The sequence below is a fragment of the Vigna radiata genome, chromosome 11 (assembly GCF_000741045.1).
Source record: "Vigna radiata var. radiata cultivar VC1973A chromosome 11, Vradiata_ver6, whole genome shotgun sequence".
Taxonomy (NCBI): domain Eukaryota; kingdom Viridiplantae; phylum Streptophyta; class Magnoliopsida; order Fabales; family Fabaceae; genus Vigna; species Vigna radiata.
The window spans coordinates 3,262,077-3,284,213 of record NC_028361.1 but is presented as its reverse complement, the minus strand read 5'-3'; the positions used below and the strand labels follow the sequence as shown (position 1 = coordinate 3,284,213).

Here is a 22,137-nt window from a genome sequence, read left to right as displayed (position 1 = left end):
AAACAGGTGTTTGACTTGTTTGTTCTTGATTTTGAGTTGTGTCCACTGTATTATCAACATGTGAATCCATTGTGATTGATGAAACTTTTGGGTGAATGTTTGATGAAAGTTTACAAATTGATTAGGTTTAATCCTGTTCTCAAGGTTTTGGAAGTAAAGATAAAAATATTTTCTTAATGCAACGATTGCCTAAATCCAAACACCAAACACAGAGTACTGCACCAAATAATGCAAATATATTCAGAAAACACAGAAGAAAATGAGTATACTAAAATTTAGAGAATGGATTACTGCAGAATAAGTTCTGAGGAAACTGGTGTCTATGAACGCCATGACCTATCAGAGGAACATGAGGAACATGGTCACTGCAATATCCTCCTAAAAACTTTAGTTTTCAAATCCATTTAAAAGCGTGATTCATCACCAAAATCATCGATCCTAATGCCGAATTTGGAAAAAAGATGGTATAACTTAAACAGCACTCAAAGTAAAACAAGATACTTATTATTCTGAGTGTTCTAACTCCCAGACTAGTTATCAGAGTAATTTGAACCCATTGGGACTTTGATACAGAACATTTAACCCAAAATGACCAATTCAAGAAACTGAGAACATCACATGGATTGATCAATGTAAACAAATTGACAAGACGAAAAGAAAAGAGAGATTAGAAAAAGCGCACAAGATAGAGGAAAATTTCGCTAATAGTAACTCGAAGGTGATTTTATAGCAAAAGTAGATAAAATTGAATCCCATAAGCATAAGCAGAACAAGTAGAACAGAGAGATGAGATCAAAAAACTACGCGAAACTGAGGCGCGTTAGACTGAGTTGCTGGGAGGATCTCCCAACGGCAGGGCTCGAAGTCTTCCGATACGGGGCAGTAGCCGGCTAGCGTGACCTTGTCGGTGGAGGCGGCGACGGAGCCGAACTCGAAAACTGACACGGTGGCGTTGGGTGGTCGGGGAACCTCGACGGCGCCGTTCATGCCTGGGGCCTCAGCGAGGGGTTTGGTTGTGTCTGCGGCACTGGATTTGGGAATTGAGGAGGATTGGGAATTTTCTCGGGGTTTATTCCCCTTTCGCCACCACAGTAAACCCATGTTTTGTTTTTGGGTAAGGTTGTCTTCTCCAGCACTTGTGCTCTGTTATGTGTAATGCCTGCTCCTAACCTAATTTTTTTGTTTCGTTAAATATTTAAAATTTTATATTTTTAATCGAACCGGTTTAATTTTTAATAAATAATATTTTTGTCATTTGGTTTTGTAATTTTGTTTAGAATTAAATCAAACTACATCAAATTTATTTATTTAAATGTAGTTTTATAGGACTAAAAGCAACGAACAACAATTAATAAATATATGTGTGGTTCCGAAAGTTATTTCACCGATTGAACATATTGTACTTATGATTTAGATCTAAATTATATATAAAATATATAAATCTATATAATTTAGGTTTAATATATCATTTGATTTTTTTATGATGTTGTGATTTAAAATAGTCTTATTTTTGAAAAAAAATTATTAACATTCCATATTTCATTAAAAATTATTTAATATCGTTCACAGCTTAACGGTACATATGTTTGCATAGAAAACTAATGAGAACTTGAAAGCTTACTGGCTGTAATATACATGTGTAATAAAAAAGTGACTCTAGATCCAGGCCCAAAACTTCTTCCTCCCAGATCAGAACCCCACAGGGGTTCTCCGACTTTCCTCACTTTCCTCCCCATTTCACTCAACCAAGAACAAGATACCCAGGCCCACTCTCCCACCTCTCCGCTGGCGAACCCTAAGACCACCATCTCCACCGCCTGTCTCCTCCGTGAGCAATCACCGCAAGGATCAACGCCAGCCACTACGCCAGACCCTTTCCCTATCTCCTCCACAACACTACGCCAGCCACCGCCTATCTCCTCATCAGCTAACAGCCCTTGAATGCGGTGTCCCACTTTGAGGTAGGTAGAGTCACAAACAAACTGTCCAGGGTATTCTAGCATCAGTTCTGCAGCTCTAATTGGTTTTGTGTAGGACTCTATCCTCCCATCCAAGAACAACACCTTGAAGACCCCATTGGCTGTCAAGGAAGGTGTGCAAGAAGCTGCATTGCCCATTTCTGAGAAAGACACAGAAGGGTTTCAAAATTGGTATTTTAACTTTGAAATATCAGAGTATTTATCAGGGAAGCTGCCTGGTTGTTAAGAAAGAAAGAAAGAAAGAAAAATAGCTGATTGTCGTTTTCTGCCTCAAGGTCCATGGTTAGGTAATCAGTTAACATATCTTTATTTCGATATTCTGATTTTAATATTTTGGTACTGAAGTTTGTCCTAAGTGTTGTTTAGTGAATTTTTTTCAAAGTAGGACAAAGCATTATAAGAAGAACAATTTTTATGAATAAAAATAAAAAATGAATATCACTGTACTTTGACAATTTTTATGACTTTGGCATATCTGAAAGCAATCTGTAGCTCTTCCGCAATGAACGACGAACAACAGTCTCTGCTTCTCAGCTCTTCTTCTCGCTTCTCGCCTCCTCAAGGTTCGTTACTTCTTTCACGTCTTCCATTTCTCTTTATAGCGGCAGCACAATCTTTTTCTTTTATGTTGTTCTTTCCCACTTACTTTGGTCGTGTCAGGAGTGAAGCTATCGTACGGCACCGCCGGCTTCAGGGCCGATGCGTCACTTCTCCCATCGACGGTCTACAGAGTGGGAATCCTAGCAGCTCTTAGATCGCTCAAGACCGGTTCCATCATCGGTCTCATGATCACTGCCTCACACAACAAAGTTTCTGATAATGGAGTCAAAATAGCTGACCCTAATGGTGGCATGCTCTCGCAGCATTGGGAACCCTTCGCCGACGCCCTCGCCAATGCTCCTTCTCCCCAACACCTCCTTCTGGTTAGTAATGGCGAAATTATTTCTCCCACATTACCATTTTTTTATAAATTGTGTTTGGTGAATGTTGTTATGTACGTGCGTATGTATCACCGGCAGTTGATCAATGAATTCGTGGCGAAAGAAGGGATCTTGATGGATGGGGTCAGCCAGGCAGAAGTGCTTTTGGGGAGAGACACTAGGCCTAGTGGAGATGCTTTGTTTGAAGCAGCTAGACAGGTATGCACAAGGTTTTAAATTGCAGTTTCACGGGGACAAGTGCGGCCGTTGCAGTTTTCATGGACATGCTAAAAACCTTGATGATGTTGCTGAAAGCATGGTCATTGATTATTTTTTAAAACCTTGGGCGTATAAGAGTCATCATGCTTTTAAGAACTGTCTGCAACTGATATTTCGGCGGCAATGTTAAGGTTTTTGAAACTGCAACTGCCATTGTGGCTGGATTTGTTTGCATTTTCCCACTATGACAACAACACAGTTGGGGGTACAAGAGTCATAAATGATGTGATTTTGTACCAGATTTTATTTTGTTTGGCTGATTTTAATTGCATTTACTTGGATGAAAATGAAGGGGGTCACTTCAGTTGTCGGAGCTGTTGCGACGGACATGGGGATCTTGACAACTCCACAATTGCACTGGATGGTTCGGGCCCGAAATAAGGGCATGCAAGTTTCAGAGCAGGATTACTTTGAACAGCTTTCAAGCTCATTCAGGTCAGACCAATGCAGACATTGCTATGGTAGTAGATGGGCATTGCTTCATGTTGTTACATTATTTTGTCTATGTTTAAGTCATTGCTGATTACATCCTTCTAGAATTGTCGTGTGATTGAATCAGGTACTTGGAGGATTTGATCCCTGCTGAAAAAAGTAAGTTTGATGGACTGAACAATAAAGTGATTGTGGATGGATCCAATGGAGTTGGTGGAGTGAAACTTAAAGTTTTAGGGAGTTTGTTGAATGCTTTGGTTATTGAGGTTCGGAACAGCAGTGAAGATGGAGGTGTACTGAATGATGGAGTGGGTGCTGATTATGTGCAGAAAGAGAAGGTTGCTCCTCATGGCTTTGGTTCTAAAGATGCTGGGATAAGGTTAGTCTGCTGCTTGAAATTACTAGTATGTGTCCGAGTGATTCTCCAATAGTTTGTGGTTATCTTTTTAGCAAAAGCAGTTGAAATGTTTAATCATTCTGCATAGTTACTGCAAGTAATTCCAATGATAATAGTAGAAATGGAGGATTTCTCATCCATTGAAACTTACAAATCTGTAACCATGAATTGATAATTGTTAACAAAATCTTCAAATAATTTCACTTTTAAAAATAATGAACAAAAATCATTCAACCTAAAAGGATTAAGTTTATTGCCTGCATGTCATCTTTCTTTCATATAATTGGTGGTAGAGGGTGTATGTGATGTGGATGTTTTTGAGAAAGCTGCAGAGAGTTCTTATTTGAAGCTGTATACATAGATCTACCATTTGATTTAATAGATGCATTATTTTGGTGCTGCTATGTTGGTCTTATTTATTATGGTCTTTACTAATGGAGCTAGTTCTAGTTTGTAGGTGCGCTAGTTTGGATGGAGATGCTGATCGGCTTGTTTATTTTATTGTACCACCTGAAAGCAGTGGTAGGATTGATCTTGTTGATGGGGACAAGATACTATCCCTGTTTGCCGTATTTATTAGGGAGCAACTAAGCTTTCTTAATGAGAATGAAGGCATAAAAAATTCCCACCAGGCCCGTCTTGGTGTTGTACAGACTGCCTATGCAAATGGGGCATCTACTAATTATCTTAAACAGTTAGGACTAGAAGTTAATTTTACTCCAACTGGCGTTAAATACCTACATGAAAAAGCTGCTGAATTTGATATTGGTATCTACTTTGAGGCAAATGGCCATGGAACTGTCTTATTTTCAGAATCTTTCGTGGGGTGGTTGGAGGCCAGAACTAAGGAGATTTCTTCAGGATCTAATGGTTTGTTCAGTGGCTTCTGATTATTCTCACTTTACTTGCAAGATTGAAGTGCTGAAAGAAATAAAAATCTTTTGATTGTTTGTTTTAGGTTCAGAAGGGAAAAAGGCTGCTTTGAGGTTATTGGCAGTCAGTAAGTTGATCAACCAAGCTGTTGGAGATGCTTTGAGTGGATTGCTCTTGGTCGAAGTCATATTACAGTACATGGGATGGTCAATACATAGATGGAATGAACTTTATCACGATTTACCAAGCAGGCAGCTCAAGGTTAACCTTTATCAGTTATCTTTTCTGAAACTAGAGATTTTTGTCCTGCTATCTGAACTTTAATCTTTTTTTTTAAGTGTCAGAAGTTTAATTTGGAACACACACACACGCACACATCTATGTGCTGATATTCACCTGCAATTTTTACATAGTAAAGTTAATATACTTGAAATGTTATTCATAATTTCAATTATGTTAATTTAAACGTTCAAACTCAGTTAGCTTGAAAGTCTTTGTTTTAACATGGATCAGGTTCCATTCACACTGTTTTATCATTTTCTTTCTGAATTGCTTATATCTGCAAGCCAGTGACAATGCTTTAAACCCAAAACATATTTCACCTTGTTTTTGAAGTTTCTGTGTAATTTAGGGTTTAATGTTATTATTCAATTTAAATACTTTAATCTTCCATCCCTTCTTAGCATGTGCCAACTTTTGGTTTATATATGTGATTATCACTCTACTGTCACTTTATTCATTTATTAATGTATACAAGGTGCTTTGCAATTCTGAAATGAATGTTTGCTTTGGCCTTTATCAACTGTCAGGTTAAAGTTGCCGACAGAAATGCTGTGATTACAGCAAATGCAGAAACTGTGGTTGTTAGCCCCCCTGGTTTACAAGAAGCCATCAATGCGGAAACTGGTATCTCATTTGGCTTTTCCTTTTCCTTTTCTATTTGTTGACATGTGTGTTTGAATTACATGTGTGTCATGACATATTTGTTTGAAATAAAGCTCCACCACCCTCGCGTTTTCACTTTCAGCCTGTGACATATATCATTCATCCCTTGAAGCCTTTCAAGGAGAAGATTAAGATGTAGAATTTGAGTATGCTAATATTGCAACTTGGTTCATTTCTTATGTGGGCTTACAGGGAAGTACCACCAAGGTCGATGCTTTGTGCGACCATCTGGTACTGAGGATGTTGTTCGCGTATATGCTGAGGCATCCACACAGGAAGCAGCTGATACACTAGCCAACTCTGTGGCTAAGCTTGTGGACCAATTCTTGGGGCTCGGTAGCTCCTAACACCCCGGCAACTCCTTTCCCTTCCATCTCTTCCTTTTATTTTTCATTTCTTATTACAACATAATCTACTCTTAGCTTTTAAGGTTATCTAACCATGGATTTTTCTAATAAAATTTCTCTTGCGTTTTACTTTTAAGGAGGGTGGTGTTATTCTGTCTGTTACTTCTGCATATTGACATCTCTGACATGGTGGTTTACATCTTATTGAACCAATTAATTAACAAAGTTATGTATTATGTTGTGACTATCTCTATTCCACGTGAGACTTGAGTTTATTTTATTAAAGTTTGTGCAAACAATTCCTCAGTGTAGAAGATGTTGTTAGCAAATTAAATTTGTAGATGTATGAATTAATAAGTAATGGCTTAGAATTTACAATATAATATTATTTTTTGTTTGTGGACATGATTAATACTTTTCATTTTAAATTAATTTACTCAATTGGAAAGAGAGTAAAATTTGATTAATTTGAGTCAATTATTTTTAATATAATTAAATTGGTGTAATATTAGGAAATAGTACATTACACTTTAATGTTAAGGCGTTATTTGTTCATGGATCAAAAAGATGAAAAAATCTAAAGTAAAACAAGAGATAACAGAATTGTTCATGCAGGGAGGAAAGAAAAGGCCAATTTTGTTTAAAATTAGCGTATCTTCCTTAAGTAAATTATAAACGTGTTTATTTGTAATATACACGATATAATATGAATTATTTGTCAAAAGATTTTTATTTTAATTACGAAGTAACTATTGAAATTATTTTGTTAATCGTTTTATTTACACAGCATACTTTTATGCACGTTAATAAACAAAAATAAACAATGTTGTGATAACAAAAACAATAACTAATTACATGTCCACAACAAAATCATCTACAATAAACTAGCTCAGAAAGTACATATTGCATGAAGATTACATATAAAATTAGGACCAGACAGAAGGAAAAATTAGATGATCTATATAATGTTTTATTAAGCAGTTTTGTCAAAATTTGAACTAAGAACTGTGAATTGGTTTTTCTTCTTTTATCAATGATTTTTTTTTTCAAAATAAAATATAATATAAATTTATTAAAACAATTTTCTAAATATATTATACTAAAAGACTACATTACTTAAATATGGAAAATCACCATCAACTGTTAGAAAATTAAAAAACTAATATTAAGAATTATATATTATCTTTCACCAAATATAAAATTTCATCTGATACGTAATTGTGATCTATAGAGCATTTGGTCCATCAAGTAACTTACAATTTTTTTTATTAATGTGAAATGCAATTATATGTTACTGTTAGTTAATCAAATTTAATGTGAAATGCCACATCATGTCTTAGTGAGTCAAATTTTAATAATGAATGATAAATTAGAAATATGTAATAATGTAATTTTGGTCAATTAAGTTTGAATAGTGAATAATGAAAAACAAATACATTGGTATAGTGTATCAAATTATACAAAAAAATAAAATTTTTAACTTACATACTATTTAAAACTAAAATTTTCAACTTATGACATTAAAAGTTTAATGTATTATTGACAGCAACACCAACTATTAACAAAAAAATTGTCATAATTTATTTTTAAACAATATTAATTTAATTTACAATCATATTGTTGTCAAAAGTAAACTTTCCAAACAATATTATCTTATTACAAGAAAATATTTGAAACAAAATTTATATTGGTAGAGTCTACCTGGCGTAGAGTCTATTTCGGATATAATCTATTTGGGATAGAGTTTATATGAAGTAGAATCTATTTGGAGTAGAGCCTATCTAATGTATAATTTATCTGGAGTAGAGTCTAACTAGGGTAGAGTCTATCTAAGGTAGAATTTTTCTTGGAGTAAAGTCTATCTATGGTAGAGTCTATCTAATGTAGAATTTATCTAAAGTAGAGTCTGAGTCTATCTGAGGTAGAATTTATCCAAAGTAAAGTTTATCTGAGGTAGTGTTTATCTGGAGCAGAGTCTATATAGGGTAAAATCTATTATGGGTGAAGTCTATATGGGGTAGAATTTAACTGAGGTAGAATTTATTTGGGATGAAGTCTATCTGGGTAGAGTGTATTTGGGGTAGAGTGTATCTAGGGTAGAGTGTATATAGGATAAAGTCTATCTGGGTAGAGTCTGTTTGAGGTAGGGCGTATTTGGGTATAGTCTATCTGGATAGAGTCTATTTAAGGTAGAATCTATCTAGGGTAGAGTCTATCTGGAGTAAAATCTATCTAGAATAAAATTTATCTAGGATAGAGTCTATCTATGGTAATGTCTAGTCTACCTAAGTATAGTATATATGAGGTAGAGTATATATAGGAAGAGTTTATTTAGGATAGAGTCTATGTGGGATAGAGTCTGTATTGGATAGAGTCTATCTAGGATAAATTCTATATAAAGTAGAGATGACAAAAAAAAAAATACCCACATCCAACATAAAATCCACGATAAAAAGTTACTATTTGCGAATATTTATTATGGTAGATAGTGAATATATTAATATCAACTTATAGACGAACTGTCTGCAGTACTCATACAAAAAATTAAAATTAAAATTTAATTTATATTTTATTAAATTAATTACAATTAATTTATATTTTAATAGGTTAAAATTAATATTTAATTTAATTTATATTATATTTTCTTTGTAATTTTATTTAGATTTTATTATAAATTTTTATAATTTTTTTTTTTAAATATATGTGAGTATTCACTTGTATCCACAAATTTTAAAATATTCATCAATGTTTTTAGACAAATATATAACATACAGTGAAAAACGTAATAAATGAATCTTATTGTTACACGTTGAATTGTAGATAGACACGGTTTATATTCAATCCAATTATTTTTAATATAATTAAATTGGTATAATATTAGGAAATAATAGAATATATACACTTTAATGTGAAGGCATTATTTGTTGTTGATCGATCAAGAAGATGAAAAAGTCATAAGTAAAGGTAACAAAATGGTTCATGCAGGGGAGAAAAGAAAAGGTCAATTTTGTTTAAAATTAACGCTATCTTTATTAAGTAAATTATAAATGTATTTATTTGTAATATTCACGATATAATATGAATTATTTATCAAAAGAATTTTATTTTAATTAGGAACTATTGAAATTCTTTTGTTAATCGTTTTATTTACACAGCATATTTTTATGGACCTTAATAAATTAATAAGTGTGGGTAGCGTCTGAAGTGAAAAAAACACAAAAAAGAAAAGAACGAGCAAATAACACAAGCCACAAAAGCGCCCACCGTGGGGCTCGAACCCACGACCACAAGGTTAAGAGCCTTGCGCTCTACCAACTGAGCTAGACGGGCTGTTGCATGGATTGTTTTTATTTTGTATTTATTCCTGTACTTCATGCTCAAGTATTTATTCTTTAAATATAAAAAATAGTGAAATATCATACTCAAAAACCATTGCTTATTTAAATACTTTACTTTGTGAATTTTGCATTTGCTATTGTAAACAAACATACCAATTCTTATACTGAAAAAACAACCTTAGCTTAAAAATAATTGTATTTTCTGTACTTTAAAATACACGTTTCATTGTTTAAGTAAACTTAATCCAGTACTTCTTTAATAGTACTTTAAAACATTTAAACAATAATAAAAGAAAGAAAAGAGCAATGTTTAAACTCCCAGCTAAGTTTTTTTTTTTTTTTTTTTAAATAACAAAACGTGTAGAAGAATAATGTAGCTGATAGAATATTGTTCTGTTAGTGATGTATAAATACTATGATTAATATTTTTTTTAAACTGAACGGTTGTTAAAAAATAAGGAAAAAAATATTTTGAATTATTAGTTTATTACAGAGAAACAAATATGCCAAAAGAGTATAGATATATGAAGCTTACCTTATTTTCTTAAAATAATTATTCTATATACAAAATCAATCTTGATTTAAAAATTCATTTACAAATTCAATATACTTACAAGATAAGATAATTTCACCCACCACTGTTGGAAGTCTCACATCGACTAGAGATAAGGCCAATTTATAATATATAAGTGAGGTGCAATTCTCACCTTACAAGCCGGTTTTGTAGGGTTGAGTTAGGCCTAAAACTCACTTCTAATATGGTATCAGAGTCATGGTTAAAGCCTATGCTAGCGAGTTCTAAGTGGGCATTTCTGTTTCTATTCCACTCGTTGTCGGTCCAATATTGGATCACCCAATTTAAGGCCAATTTATAATATATAAGTGAAGTGCAATCCTCACCTTACAAGCCGATTTTGTAGGATTGAGTTAGGCCTAAAACCCACTTCTAATAACCACACTAAATAAATATTTTGAAGTGAAAAATTCCTTAATGAGTAAAATGAAAAAGAAAAAAAATTAATCAATTTTGCTTTTTTCAAAACTAGAGCATTGCAATAAGTTTCATTATTGCTAAGTGGCTTGATGGTTGCCAGCTACAAAACTACTAACCAATTAATTTGTGAATAAATGATAGCAAAAAGAATTAGCATAAGTAAATCAATTCTATGAGTTGTGTATCAAATGATAAAAAGCTTAAGATACATATAAATAATCAAACTAGAACAAAATAATGGGTAAAAAGAAAACAAAAAAAGAAAAGAGAGAATAATTTGTTTCTATTACATTTCTATGAATAGAAGAAACACATATTCAAACTCAAACAGAAAATAATCATTACTCTTACAGAAATAAAACAATGCACATTGTTACAATAAAAAGAAAAAAGTCAACCCCATAACATTGTTTTGATAACAAAAACAAAAACTAATTACATGTCCACAACAAAATTATCTCAACTAAACTAGCTCAGAATTTTTAAGGTTTATATTGCATGAAAATATGCATGAAGATTGTATATAAAATTAGATCAGACAGAAGAAAAAAAAAATAGATGATCTATATAATATTTTATTAAACAGCTGTGAATTGGTTTTTTTTCTTGTAACAATGATTTTTTTTTCAAAATAATATATGATATAAATTTTAAAATATAAATTTATTAAAACAATTTGCTAAATATATTATACTAAAAGACTACATTACTTAAATATGGGAAATCACCTTCGTTCAACTATTACAAAATTCAAAAAGTAATATTAAAAATTATATATATCATCTTTTATCAGATATAAAATTTCATCTAATGCTCAATTATGATCTATACAGAGCATTTGTTCCATCAAGTAATTTACATCTTTAATTGAGGTGAAATGCAAGAATGTGTTACTATTAGTTGACCAAATTTAATGTGCCACATTATGTCATTTAGTTAGCAGAATTTAAATAATTAATGATAAATTAGAAATATGCAGTTAGCGAAGTTTGAATAATCAATGATGAAAAACAAGTAAGCTGGTACAGTGTATCAAACTATACAAAAAATAAATTAAAATTTTTTAATCATAATTTATTTTTAAACTATATTAATTTAACCTATATTTATCTTGTTGTCAAGAGAAACTTTTCAAATAATATTTATTATCTTATAAAAAAAATCTTTAAAACAAAATTCATATAGATAGAGTGTATATGAAGTAGAGCTTATATGGGATAAAGTCTATCTAAGATAGGGTGTATTAGGATAGAGTCTATTTGGGTAAAGTCTATATGAGATAGAATGCATATGAAATAGAGTGTATCTCGGTAGAGTGTATCTAAGATAAAGTCTATTTAGATAAGACGTATCTCAGATAAAGTCTACCTGAGATAAAATCAATTTGAAATAGAAAAGATAGAATGAGTATTTTAAAACATGAGAATACCTATATTTAAAAAAATAAATAAATAATATTTAAATAAAAGTGTATAAAATATAATATAAATTAAAATTTTATTTTAGGTTTTTGTGGATGATGAATATTTACATTTACAAGATAATATGATATTTATATTCCATTTGTTACTTGCAGATAATAAATATTTGTGATTATTATTATTAGTTTAGTGTGAATTTTACATGTAAATAAAGTAAGAGTATTTTTTTGACATTGATATAAAAATACACTAATTAATGTTTTTAAATTTAAGGTAAATTTATCTTATATGTTAGAAGTTGTATGTTTAGGGTCATTCACAGATTTTAACCACCTTACTTGACTTCCTAAAAATTGTCGGTTCCACATTTGAATCTGGTTCCACCGTGTATTATAAAATCACATAATCAATCTGGCTCCACGGTGTAGTGCAAAATTATATATTTTTTAAGATAATGATATTTAGACAACATTTTTTGATAACATTTAAACATTGATTACGTGTCAATCTGTGATTGGTCAAAAGTTACTCCAGAATAATGTTTATGATTATTATTATTGATTATGAAGTAATTTTTGATCAATCACAGATTGACACGTGATCAATGTTCAAATGTTGTAAAAAAAATATTGTCTACATATCATTATCCTACTTTTTAAGTGCAATAGGGAAATTATTACATATTGTGAAATGGTGTGTATGATTATTATTAAACTATGATACATAAATATTGATTTAAGAAAAAGATTACATAAATAAAAATGAAAAATTAAATCACCATTAAGTAAGATTTTACTTGCCTCACGTGGTTTAATAGTTTTTAATTAGGTAGAAAAAAATCACAACATGATCTTTTTATAAGACATAATGATAAAAATGTGCCAATAAAAATCATAAAATATTGAATAGATAAATTTAAATGTACAAAATAAATTGATTGATTTGTATTGTTGTGTGTTATAATAAGTTGCATTTTTAGAATTTTGTATGACTATAATATTCTTTTATCATAACTGTTTTCTTTTATTTTTTTATTATAAATATATTCATCAGATTAAAACAGTTTATCATTATTTAAATTTTAATGTTTTAATATATAATAACATATCTTTTAGTATTTTTGCAACTCATTGCATTTTTTAATTATAGTTATATTTGATGTTATTTTAATACAGTAGAGTGACGCAGTAGTATTTAAATGAATTATTTTATATATTAAACAAATATCTACATTTTATAATTAAGTTTAATGTTAATGAGTTGTCTGATAAGATTTAATCATTAAACTCTTGAAATTATTTATATAATAAACTTAAATTATTATGTTGTAAAGGCTTTTAATATATTTTTTATATGATAAGTTTTAGTTAATATGTTCTAAGCTTTTTTAACTATAGTGTACTAAATTTGTATTAATTTATTTAAATCTTTTATATTTAAAAGTTATTACCTATTTACTATTTTGCTATTAATATTCATGTTTGTTTGAGATTCTAAAAAGAATTGAATGAATATGAATATAAATACAGGTATTAATGTATATATATAGGTTTAAATTGGATATAGGAAACTGTCTCTCGATCTCTATCTTAATTTAAATTACAATAGTTGATTAAACAATACAAATTTTGTAAGAATATCATTTCTTGATTCTAGTTTCATAACATTTTTTTTTTTCTCACTTTGAAGATATTGTTTTACCATAATCTTGATTTATATATTTTTTTTCTCGCCCAAGAACACCAATATATCTAAAGCTGAAACAGGAGCCATTTGAAAATCGAAGACGAAAGCAAAAGGAGGAATCGGAAGAAGCTGAGAAAAACCCCGATGGTTAGTGAATCCGGACATGCTGCGTCACCATTCATCGATCTTCGTGCGGATTTTGACATGTTCAGTTCGCAGTGTGTGTTATGTCTATGGCATTAACCATTCCCAATGCGAATGCGACGAGCCTCTGCTCTTACACTACTTATCCAATGGCTGCCACCACGAAGCGCGAAACCTCCTTCAAAATTCCTCCGGAGGTGACCTTCACGCACGCGTGGTTCGCTGGACCAAGCTACTCTCCAACTTCTCCCGCCACGGTTATGTGGCCGAAGCTCGCGCACTGTTCGACATAATGCCTCACAAAAACCTCGTCACTAGCAATACCATGTTGACAGCGTACGTGCGCTCCGGCATGCTCGACGAGGCTTCCCGGTTCTTCGAGACCATGCTGGAGAAGAACGTTGTTTCTTGGACTGCCATGCTATGTGGGTTTTCTGATGCGGGGAGGATCGAAGACGCGAGGAAGGTGTTCAATGTAATGCCTGAAAGGAATGTTGTTTCGTGGAACGCGATGGTGGTGGCGTTGCTTAGGAGTGGGGATTTGGAGGATGCGAGGATGGTTTTTGAGAAGACTCCTTTCAAGAATGTAGTTTCGTGGAATGCTATGATTGCGGGGTATGCTGAGAGTGGTAGAATGGACGAGGCTAGAGAATTGTTTGAGAAGATGGAGTTTAAGAATGTGATTACTTGGACTAGCATGATATCTGGTTATTGCCGTGAGGGGGATGTTGAAGGTGCTTATTGTTTGTTTCGGGCCATGCCGGAGAAAAATATTGTTTCTTGGACTGCTATGATTGGTGGGTTTGCTTGGAATGGCTTGTATGAAAAGGCATTGCAGCTTTTTATTGAGATGGTGAGAGTTTCTGATGCCCAACCCAACGGAGAGACATTTGTTTCTCTTGTTTATGCTTGTGGTGGTTTGGGTTTTGGTTGCCTTGGCAAACAGGTACATGCTCAGCTTATTGTTAACAGCTGGCAGATTGATGATTATGACGGTAGGTTGCATAGAGGTCTTGTTAGGATGTACTCTGGACTTGGTATTATGGATTCTGCTCGCAACGTGTTTGAAAGTAATTTGAAAGACTCTGATGATCAGTGTTTCAATTCCATGATAAATGGTTATGTTCGGGCCGGTCAGTTGGCTAGAGCTCAAGAGTTGTTTGACATGGTACCCACTAGGAACAAGGTTGCATCGACTTGCATGATTGCTGGCTATCTTAGCGCTGGCCGAGTACTGGAGGCTTGGAATTTGTTTAATGACATGCCTGATAGGGATTCCATTGCGTGGACTGAGATGATTTATGGGTATGTACAGAATGAGCTCATTGTTGAAGCCTTCTGCTTATTTTCTGAGATGATGGATCGTGGTGTTTCTCCTATGAGTTCTACATATGCTATTCTATTCGGAGCTATGGGTTCAGTTGCATATCTAGATCAGGGGCGGCAATTACATGGTATGCAGTTCAAGACTGTGAATGAAGATGATTTGATTCTTGAGAACTCTCTAATTGCAATGTACGCAAAATGTGGGGAGATAGATGATGCATATAGGGTATTCTCTAACATGACTTGCCGGGACAAAATTTCTTGGAACTCCATGATCACGGGTCTTTCAGATCATGGCAGGGCCAGTGAAGCTATAAAAGTGTATGAAACTATGCTTGAACTTGGAATTTACCCAGATGATCTTACATTCCTGGGTGTCCTTACAGCATGTGCTCATGCGGGTCTTGTTGATAAAGGACGGGAGTTTTTTATTGCCATGGTCAATGCTTTTGCTATTCAACCTAGCTTGGAGCATTGCATCAGTATTATCAATCTTCTGGGTCGAGCAGGAAAGGTGAAGGATGCAGAGGAGTTTGTTTCTAAGCTTCCTGTTGAACCAAACCATGCCGTTTGGGGGGCTCTAATTGGAGTGTGTGGGTTGAGTAAAAATGATACAGACGTTGCTACGCGTGCAGCCAAACGACTGTTTGAATTGGATCCTTTAAATGCGCCTGGGCATGTGGCCCTTTGTAACATATATGCCGCAAATGATAGGCACATCGAGGAGATGAGATTAAGAAAAGAAATGAGGTTGAAGGGTGTGAGGAAGGCACCCGGATGTAGTTGGATATTGGTGAAGGGGACAGTTCATATTTTCTTCCCGGACGATAAATTGCATGCATGTCTTTAAGAGGTGTTATTTGCTATTATCTAGATAGTACACTTGGCTTCCTGATGACTTGGGCCCAAGCCCAAACTCCATTCAAGGGTCCATCACCAATAGCATGGTGAGAAAGCTCCAAGAAAGACTTAAAGATGTGTCAAAAGAGGGATAAGTGAAGCAAATCTTCACTTAGAAGAAGCTGGACTCGCCCAGTTGATCATGAAGCTTGCCCAGCGAGCTGGCGCCCAGCGCTGACGGAGAACACTGCATCCACGTTTTGTAGCTCAATCTCCACATGTTTGATTCATGTAAAACATGACTATACACATGTATTCTGATCCGTGAAGGGAGCCTGATCATCAGGAGCACCCTAGGCAGCGTGGAGAGGGATAAATGCTTCTATAAATTCACCTCTCCCACCCCTTTGTACACACTTTGAGTTTTATGTAATGAATTGCTGTTGAGATAACTCCAGCCTCATTCTACTCTTAGTACCGGCCAGAGAGACCTCAGCCTCCTCTAGCCACCCTTCCTTAGTTAGGAACCCTAGCTAAGCACCGAGACACTCCATCACATGCCAAACACGTTCACCGAGCCTTTCCCTTCATCTTACTTTGCCTTCCGCTGCATTAATCGCAGTTCAGTTTGTTCACGTTTCATCATAGCTTCTAATCCATCCTTGGAGTAGATCTATTTTATTTAGCCACCGAACACCGCTTCACTTCTACTCCTAAGAATCACTTCCGCTGCGTCTATACACTGGAAGATGCCTCTGGAGGTCTCGTTTCCAGTTCTGTATTTGAAATCACCAGGAGCATCTTCCATCATGTGGTATCTGGTTGAGCACCACGCGTTTCAGCTAAGTGTTTCCTTTGTCAATCTGTGTTGTCTATTTCATTTTCTGAATTGTCTTGCTGTTCTCAGTTTTTGTTCACTGTTTTATTGAGGTTGTTCGGTTAATTAGGCTTCCTGATTCTTGTTTGAAGGTTTTGTGTTTGGGCAAGTTGTTTTATCATTTTATTCGGTGAAATTCTCTGTTTGAGTCATTTTTAGTTGTTGAATCAAATTCTGTCATGTTCTATGTCATGTGCATTGTTATTCGGTGCATTGCTTTTCTTGTGATATTTCTGAAGTTTAAGTGAATCAGTCTTAATTACAGTTCAATCATTAACACTGCACTGAGTAAGTTCTGTTCACCACATATAAGTTGTGACATTTGGTTAAATGAGTTTGGTGGCAGATTTCAGTGGTAGAGATAATGAATTTCATGTTTTGTGAATCTGTTTTTATCTTTGCAACACTAGAATCAGTTTTTAATTTTGTTTGATTGAAGTCTGGAACATTTGACTTTGAATCCTGCCTAGTAACTAGCAAGGGCATACCAAAGTGAGCAACGAAATGTTCAGCCTAGCTCGGTTGCACATTCTTAATCAGCAGAATTGCCTTTTTGGCCAGTTACACCGAGTGGGAATTCTTTGAAATCAGGTTGAGTCTTACTCCATGCTTAGCACTAGATCATTGCTTAAGTTCATAAATGTAATCAATTTCTAGAGTCATTTGTGAGCTGTTTTCATGATTCAAATTCAAATCTGCAGAATTGGTTTCAAAGTGAATTCTATTTCTGCACTTTTGCTTTCATTAATTTTGATTTTCAGAATCTGTATTTGTGAACGAGATCCTGTCATACCAGTGAGCCTAGCAAAGTCAATTTTCGAATATTAAGGCACTGTTATGGTCAGATACACTTAATTGGTGCTAGAATAAAAAGTGACTTGCAAAACCAATATATGCTAGCAATTATTTTATTTCCAGTTGAACCATTAGGTGCTGATTTGTGATTTGCGTTGTTTCTTCTTCTAAGGTGAACGGTAGTAAAAGCTATAGTCATTGTAATGGAATCATTTAAGCTGTTAAAATTGACGTGCAAAGTTAAAAAGCAAAACAGACTTGTGCAGTTCACCATAGTGATGTCTGAATCCAAAATTGAAAATCTGCAGAATCACATAGTTCATTGAGACATTTTATCAAACAGTTTGGTTTTTCAATTTATAAATCAATTCTGTCCAGTATTGGTTCAACTTAATTTGTTTTCTTGCTTTCTTAATCCATTGTAAAGCTGATCGTTGGTTCTATTTGAGTGCCATCTTTTCTGTAAACCCTTTTCATTGCTTGTCTTATTCAAATTCTTGTTTTGTCAAATAGTGAAATCTGTCTCAGCTTCAAATTTTCTTGTCGGTGCATTGTTCCATTGGCCATTTTTAGCTTGGTTTGTGGTGTCTTTCACTTCCTTGTGTTGCAGATTTGGGTGCTTGCAAGAATCCAAACCTAAGGTAGCTTCTTAGGGGGTGGAGGCTGGCTTCACTCTCCGAATTTGGTGGCAGTACTTAAAACAAGTATTTTTCTTAAAAACGAATTAAACAAATCCACCCAACATAAGCTCAAAGTTGGAAAATTAACCCTTATGAGAATCATCACTAAATGTCGATTTGTAGAGGAAAATCAGCACAAATTATTCATCAAACCATTTATAAAGCACTCACTCAATCCCAGAAGCTACCATAAGAAGTTAGTGCCAAACCCGCACAGTGCTGACACGAGTGGACAACCAAAAAGCTACGTGTCATTACACCGCAACGTGTCATTACACCGCAACGTGTCATTACAAGATTACAGCGTAATAATGTATATAATTTAGATTTAGATAGCACCTCTGCATTCAACATATGCATATGCTACGTTTTTGAAAAAGAAGATCAAAACCGAGTCCTAGACAGAGAAGAAGCTCAAATGTCTGCAGCGCAGGTTGACCCTCACGACAAAATGAGGGCGAGGGATGTGAACAAAGTTGCGCGAGGTGAGCAAGCTCCAAGACCCGCTCATCAATACGGCACCGTTTCTCCTCCTCCTTCACCCCACACTACTGACGATACCAAGAACAAAATCAAGGTAATAAAACCTATACGCGTTTCTTCTTTAACTTCTTCACAAAAGTTTTAAAAACAAAAACTGGGGCAATACAAACATTAGAAAAATTGCTGTTGTTATTCAAACTGAAGTTTATATCTTAGAAAATTGCTTCTTTCAAATTTCATTTTTACGCAGAGTTATTTTTTAATTATTTAATCCGTTCTTATATGAAGAATTTGTGATTCAACGATAGCATGTTATCCTTTATCAGAGCATTTTTCTCATTTAAAATTTACTTTTCAGCATAAACTAAAAGGCTTTTTTCTAATTCAGACAGTTTTCTTTTCTTCATTTTTTGATTGAGTGATACGAAGAAAACTATTTGTTTACGGCTGTAGCGTATTATGCTTAGTTTGGTTCTTTAACTGTGCAAAAACAGGAGGAAAAGTCAGGGATAGCAGAAAACGGTGCCGAATCAGCCAAGAGCACTGATTATAAAATTTGTTTTGTAAAATATGTGGAGTATCACAGGTAAGTCAAAATGCTTTTGTATAGCCATAGAATCACAGTTCAGAAAGAACCAATTGTCATATTATGCAAACTATATTCAGATATCTAATTCGGCAGTTTGTGTGGTTTAATCAGATGCATTCAACAAGAAGGCGAAAAGGCATCAGAATGCCAGAAACTAAGCACATATTTTAGGTCCTTCTGTCCAACTGAATGGGTGAGTTCTGAGCAATAATTGGAAATCTAAAACAGTCTTCTTAACTTAATTACTGATTAATAGAAATAATTTTGGTTTAATCTTCATCGTGGTGAGAGTCTGTAGTGTGGATCATCAACTTTTTCTTTTTGTTGTTTTGCAGATAACAAAATGGGATAAAGAGAGAGAAGAGGGAAAGTTCCCTGCACAAATCTAGCCATGAGCATATCTCTCTTTTGTTAGGGAAAAGTTGATAATTCACCTTTGGCAAATAAGTCAGATGACAATGAATCTTCTTTCTGTGTTGTGTTTTCGTTTTCTTTCTCTCAATATAACATGTCATTACATTACCGATGCACCAGAACTTATTTGGTGGACTGATATCCATACTACACTAACTCATTTTTTTAAATTTAAGATAAAATTATCTTATATCTTAGGAGTTATATATCTTACAATGGTCTTGTATTAGAATCTGGCTCATATGAGAACCTGACTCCACCTTGTACTATAAAATCACAATCATTTTGGCTCTAAGGTGTAGTAGAAAATCATCTTATATTTTTTAAGTGCAAAAGGGAAATTGTTACATCTTGTCAAATTGTGTGTATGAGTATGATTACTATTAGAGTATGATACATAAATATGGATTTAAGGGGAAAATTGCATAAACAAAAAATGCAAAATAAAATCACCGTTTTTAAGATTTTACTTGTCTCACGTGGTTTAATAGTTTTAATTAGATAAAAGAAAGTTAAATATGTCTTTTGGTTATTTAAAGTGATTCTATTACCTGAAACTTTTATTTAAAAGAAATAGTTAAAAATTTGGAGAACCCATATAGAACCAAATAACGGTTTATGTTTTTAAATATGGATTGGGAAACTTTCTTCTCTTCCTCTTCTTCTATTTTTTTTATTGGGTATCAGATTATAATTAATTAAATTTTGATGTTTTAATATATGATAACATGTATTTAGTATTTTCATAACTTACTGTAATTTTTAATTATGTTTACATTTGATGTTATTTTAATATAATAGTGTCAAGTAGTGGTACTTAAATGGGTTATTTTATATATTAAACAAAGGTCTCCATTTTACGTTTGAGTTTAATTTTAATGACTTGTCTGATAAGTTTTCAACCATCACACTCTTGAAAATATTTATATGATAAATTAAATTACTATGCAAGGCTTTTAATATAATTTTTATATAATATTTTTTTCGTTAATATATAGTATAATAAATTTGTATTGATTTATTTAAATCTTATTTTAAAGTTGTTACATATTTATTATTTTGTTATTATTATTCATGTTTGTTTGCTTAGGTATGAACATATATATATATATATATATATATATATATATATATATATATATTTATTTATTTATTTATTTAAGAGGGTTTATGTTTAGTTGATGTGAAATTTTTAACACTTTCTTTTTAAAGTATTAGACATTAATAGATGGTGTGAAATAATATGTTTAACAAACACAAATTTTATTATGATAAATTTTAATCAATCTCGTATCAGGTTAAGAAGTGAACTTTAAATTTAATTCAATTTCATAAAATTGATTTATAAAATGAGATTTTTAACAAGTAAATTTTAAATTTAATTCAATCCCATAAAATTGATTTATAAAATGAGATTTTTAACAATTTATTCAATGTAAAAAAATTTGACTCTTATTTTGTTCTCTTTCGTGTTAGAATTGTTCATTTAGATTCATCACACTTGTGGCCCAGAGTCAAACATTGTTTTTGTTAAACTATTTGTTAAATTGTGTTACATATTCTTCCTCACATTTCATGTACTAACAAATTGAATCTCATCGTCACTTTCAATTGTTGTATTATTGTTTTTTTTTTCTAACTGTGCTACATTAAGATTCTTAATTAAGGTAAGTTTTCACATAATTTTGTGTCGAGTTTTCTTACTTGTAGTTTTGTCCATAAGATTTTAGATTAAGGGGTTTGTAAAATTTTTGGATTGTGAAATTCAAAAATATATCACGGGTCAATCAATTCATGAATAAGAAAAAATGAATTTCATATTAACGAAAGAATTTGAAAACATGAACAATATTTTTGTTTAATAATAAAGCATTTGCATGTTACTCTCTTGTAGTCTTATACTTTATTGTTTATGACAATATGTGGTTTCTCAGTGTAACTTGGTTTTGAACTAGAGTTTCAGTTTAATTAAAACTATTCTTATTATTTATATTTTAAATTAAATAATTATTTATTATTTTTAACTACTTATTTTCTCTAATAATATTTTTTGTATATTAATTTATTTTAAATAAAAATAATAATAAATTTATATTATTATGTATTATTAGAAAAATATCTATTACTTGCATATTATTTATTATCTGAAGATTTTTTTTCTTCAAATTTGTTAGAAAAAAATTTACAAAAAATACTTGTAATTTTTATTGTGAAATATTTTTCATAAAAAATATCTATAATTTTTGTAGAACTATTTTTTGCAAAAAGATATTTACAATTTTTTTAAAAGATACTGGTATAAAATCAATATTAATAAATACATATTTTACATTAATAATATTATACATTCTATTGTTGAATTTAATAAAAAATAAATT

General features: G+C 32.5%; 4 protein-coding genes and 1 non-coding gene across 6 annotated transcripts; 3 read left to right on the top strand and 2 right to left on the bottom strand.

Annotated features, from left to right (window-relative positions):
- Window positions 1-488: 488 nt before the first annotated feature.
- On the bottom strand, window positions 489-1,164 carry LOC106777336. Its single transcript, XM_014664912.2, has one exon. The coding sequence runs from the start codon at window positions 1,099-1,101 to the stop codon at window positions 793-795; it is 309 nt and encodes a 102-aa protein (XP_014520398.1). The 5' UTR covers window positions 1,102-1,164; the 3' UTR covers window positions 489-792.
- A 418-nt stretch (window positions 1,165-1,582) lies between these two features.
- LOC106777984 (phosphoacetylglucosamine mutase) lies at window positions 1,583-6,419 on the top strand. Of its 2 annotated transcripts, none has more exons than XM_014665841.2 (11): window positions 1,583-1,961; window positions 2,035-2,266; window positions 2,472-2,542; window positions 2,640-2,902; window positions 2,999-3,118; window positions 3,471-3,613; window positions 3,738-3,989; window positions 4,465-4,877; window positions 4,966-5,141; window positions 5,690-5,786; window positions 6,018-6,419. In XM_014665841.2, the coding sequence occupies exons 2-11, from the start codon at window positions 2,259-2,261 to the stop codon at window positions 6,170-6,172; spliced, it is 1,698 nt and encodes a 565-aa protein (XP_014521327.1). In that variant the 5' UTR covers window positions 1,583-1,961; window positions 2,035-2,258; the 3' UTR covers window positions 6,173-6,419. The 2 variants fall into 2 exon arrangements, with proteins under 2 accessions (XP_014521327.1, XP_014521328.1); XM_014665842.2 differs by having other exon boundaries at window positions 2,462-2,542.
- Window positions 6,420-9,429: 3,010 nt separating this feature from the next.
- On the bottom strand, window positions 9,430-9,502 carry TRNAK-CUU. Its single transcript has one exon. It is a non-coding gene; the product is annotated as a tRNA-Lys (tRNA).
- Window positions 9,503-13,664: 4,162 nt separating this feature from the next.
- LOC106777912 (pentatricopeptide repeat-containing protein At1g32415, mitochondrial-like) lies at window positions 13,665-15,958 on the top strand. The gene has a single exon (XM_014665731.2). It carries the CDS (start codon window positions 13,775-13,777, stop codon window positions 15,929-15,931), a length of 2,157 nt encoding a protein of 718 aa, XP_014521217.1. The 5' UTR covers window positions 13,665-13,774; the 3' UTR covers window positions 15,932-15,958.
- Window positions 15,959-18,668: 2,710 nt separating this feature from the next.
- Window positions 18,669-19,873, top strand: LOC106777913 (putative cytochrome c oxidase subunit 6b-like). The gene is made up of 4 exons (XM_014665733.2): window positions 18,669-18,850; window positions 19,251-19,342; window positions 19,457-19,538; window positions 19,681-19,873. The coding sequence occupies exons 1-4, from the start codon at window positions 18,692-18,694 to the stop codon at window positions 19,732-19,734; spliced, it is 387 nt and encodes a 128-aa protein (XP_014521219.1). The 5' UTR covers window positions 18,669-18,691; the 3' UTR covers window positions 19,735-19,873.
- The last annotated feature ends 2,264 nt before the right edge of the window (window positions 19,874-22,137 follow it).

What these genes read in the sequence shown, in the direction of transcription:
- LOC106777336 (XM_014664912.2), bottom strand. Translation starts at nt 1,101, where the DNA reads ATGGGTTTACTGTGGTGGCGAAAGGGGAATAAACCCCGAGAAAATTCC.
- LOC106777984 (XM_014665841.2), top strand. An exon ending in TCGCTTCTCGCCTCCTCAAG is followed by an intron (nt 2,543 to 2,639) that starts GTTCGTTACTTC and finishes TGGTCGTGTCAG; the next exon opens with GAGTGAAGCTATCGTACGGC. An exon ending in CTCCCCAACACCTCCTTCTG is followed by an intron (nt 2,903 to 2,998) that starts GTTAGTAATGGC and finishes TATCACCGGCAG; the next exon opens with TTGATCAATGAATTCGTGGC.
- LOC106777912 (XM_014665731.2), top strand. Translation starts at nt 13,775, where the DNA reads ATGCTGCGTCACCATTCATCGATCTTCGTGCGGATTTTGACATGTTCA.
- LOC106777913 (XM_014665733.2), top strand. Translation starts at nt 18,692, where the DNA reads ATGTCTGCAGCGCAGGTTGACCCTCACGACAAAATGAGGGCGAGGGAT. An exon ending in ATACCAAGAACAAAATCAAG is followed by an intron (nt 18,851 to 19,250) that starts GTAATAAAACCT and finishes GTGCAAAAACAG; the next exon opens with GAGGAAAAGTCAGGGATAGC. An exon ending in AAATATGTGGAGTATCACAG is followed by an intron (nt 19,343 to 19,456) that starts GTAAGTCAAAAT and finishes TGGTTTAATCAG; the next exon opens with ATGCATTCAACAAGAAGGCG.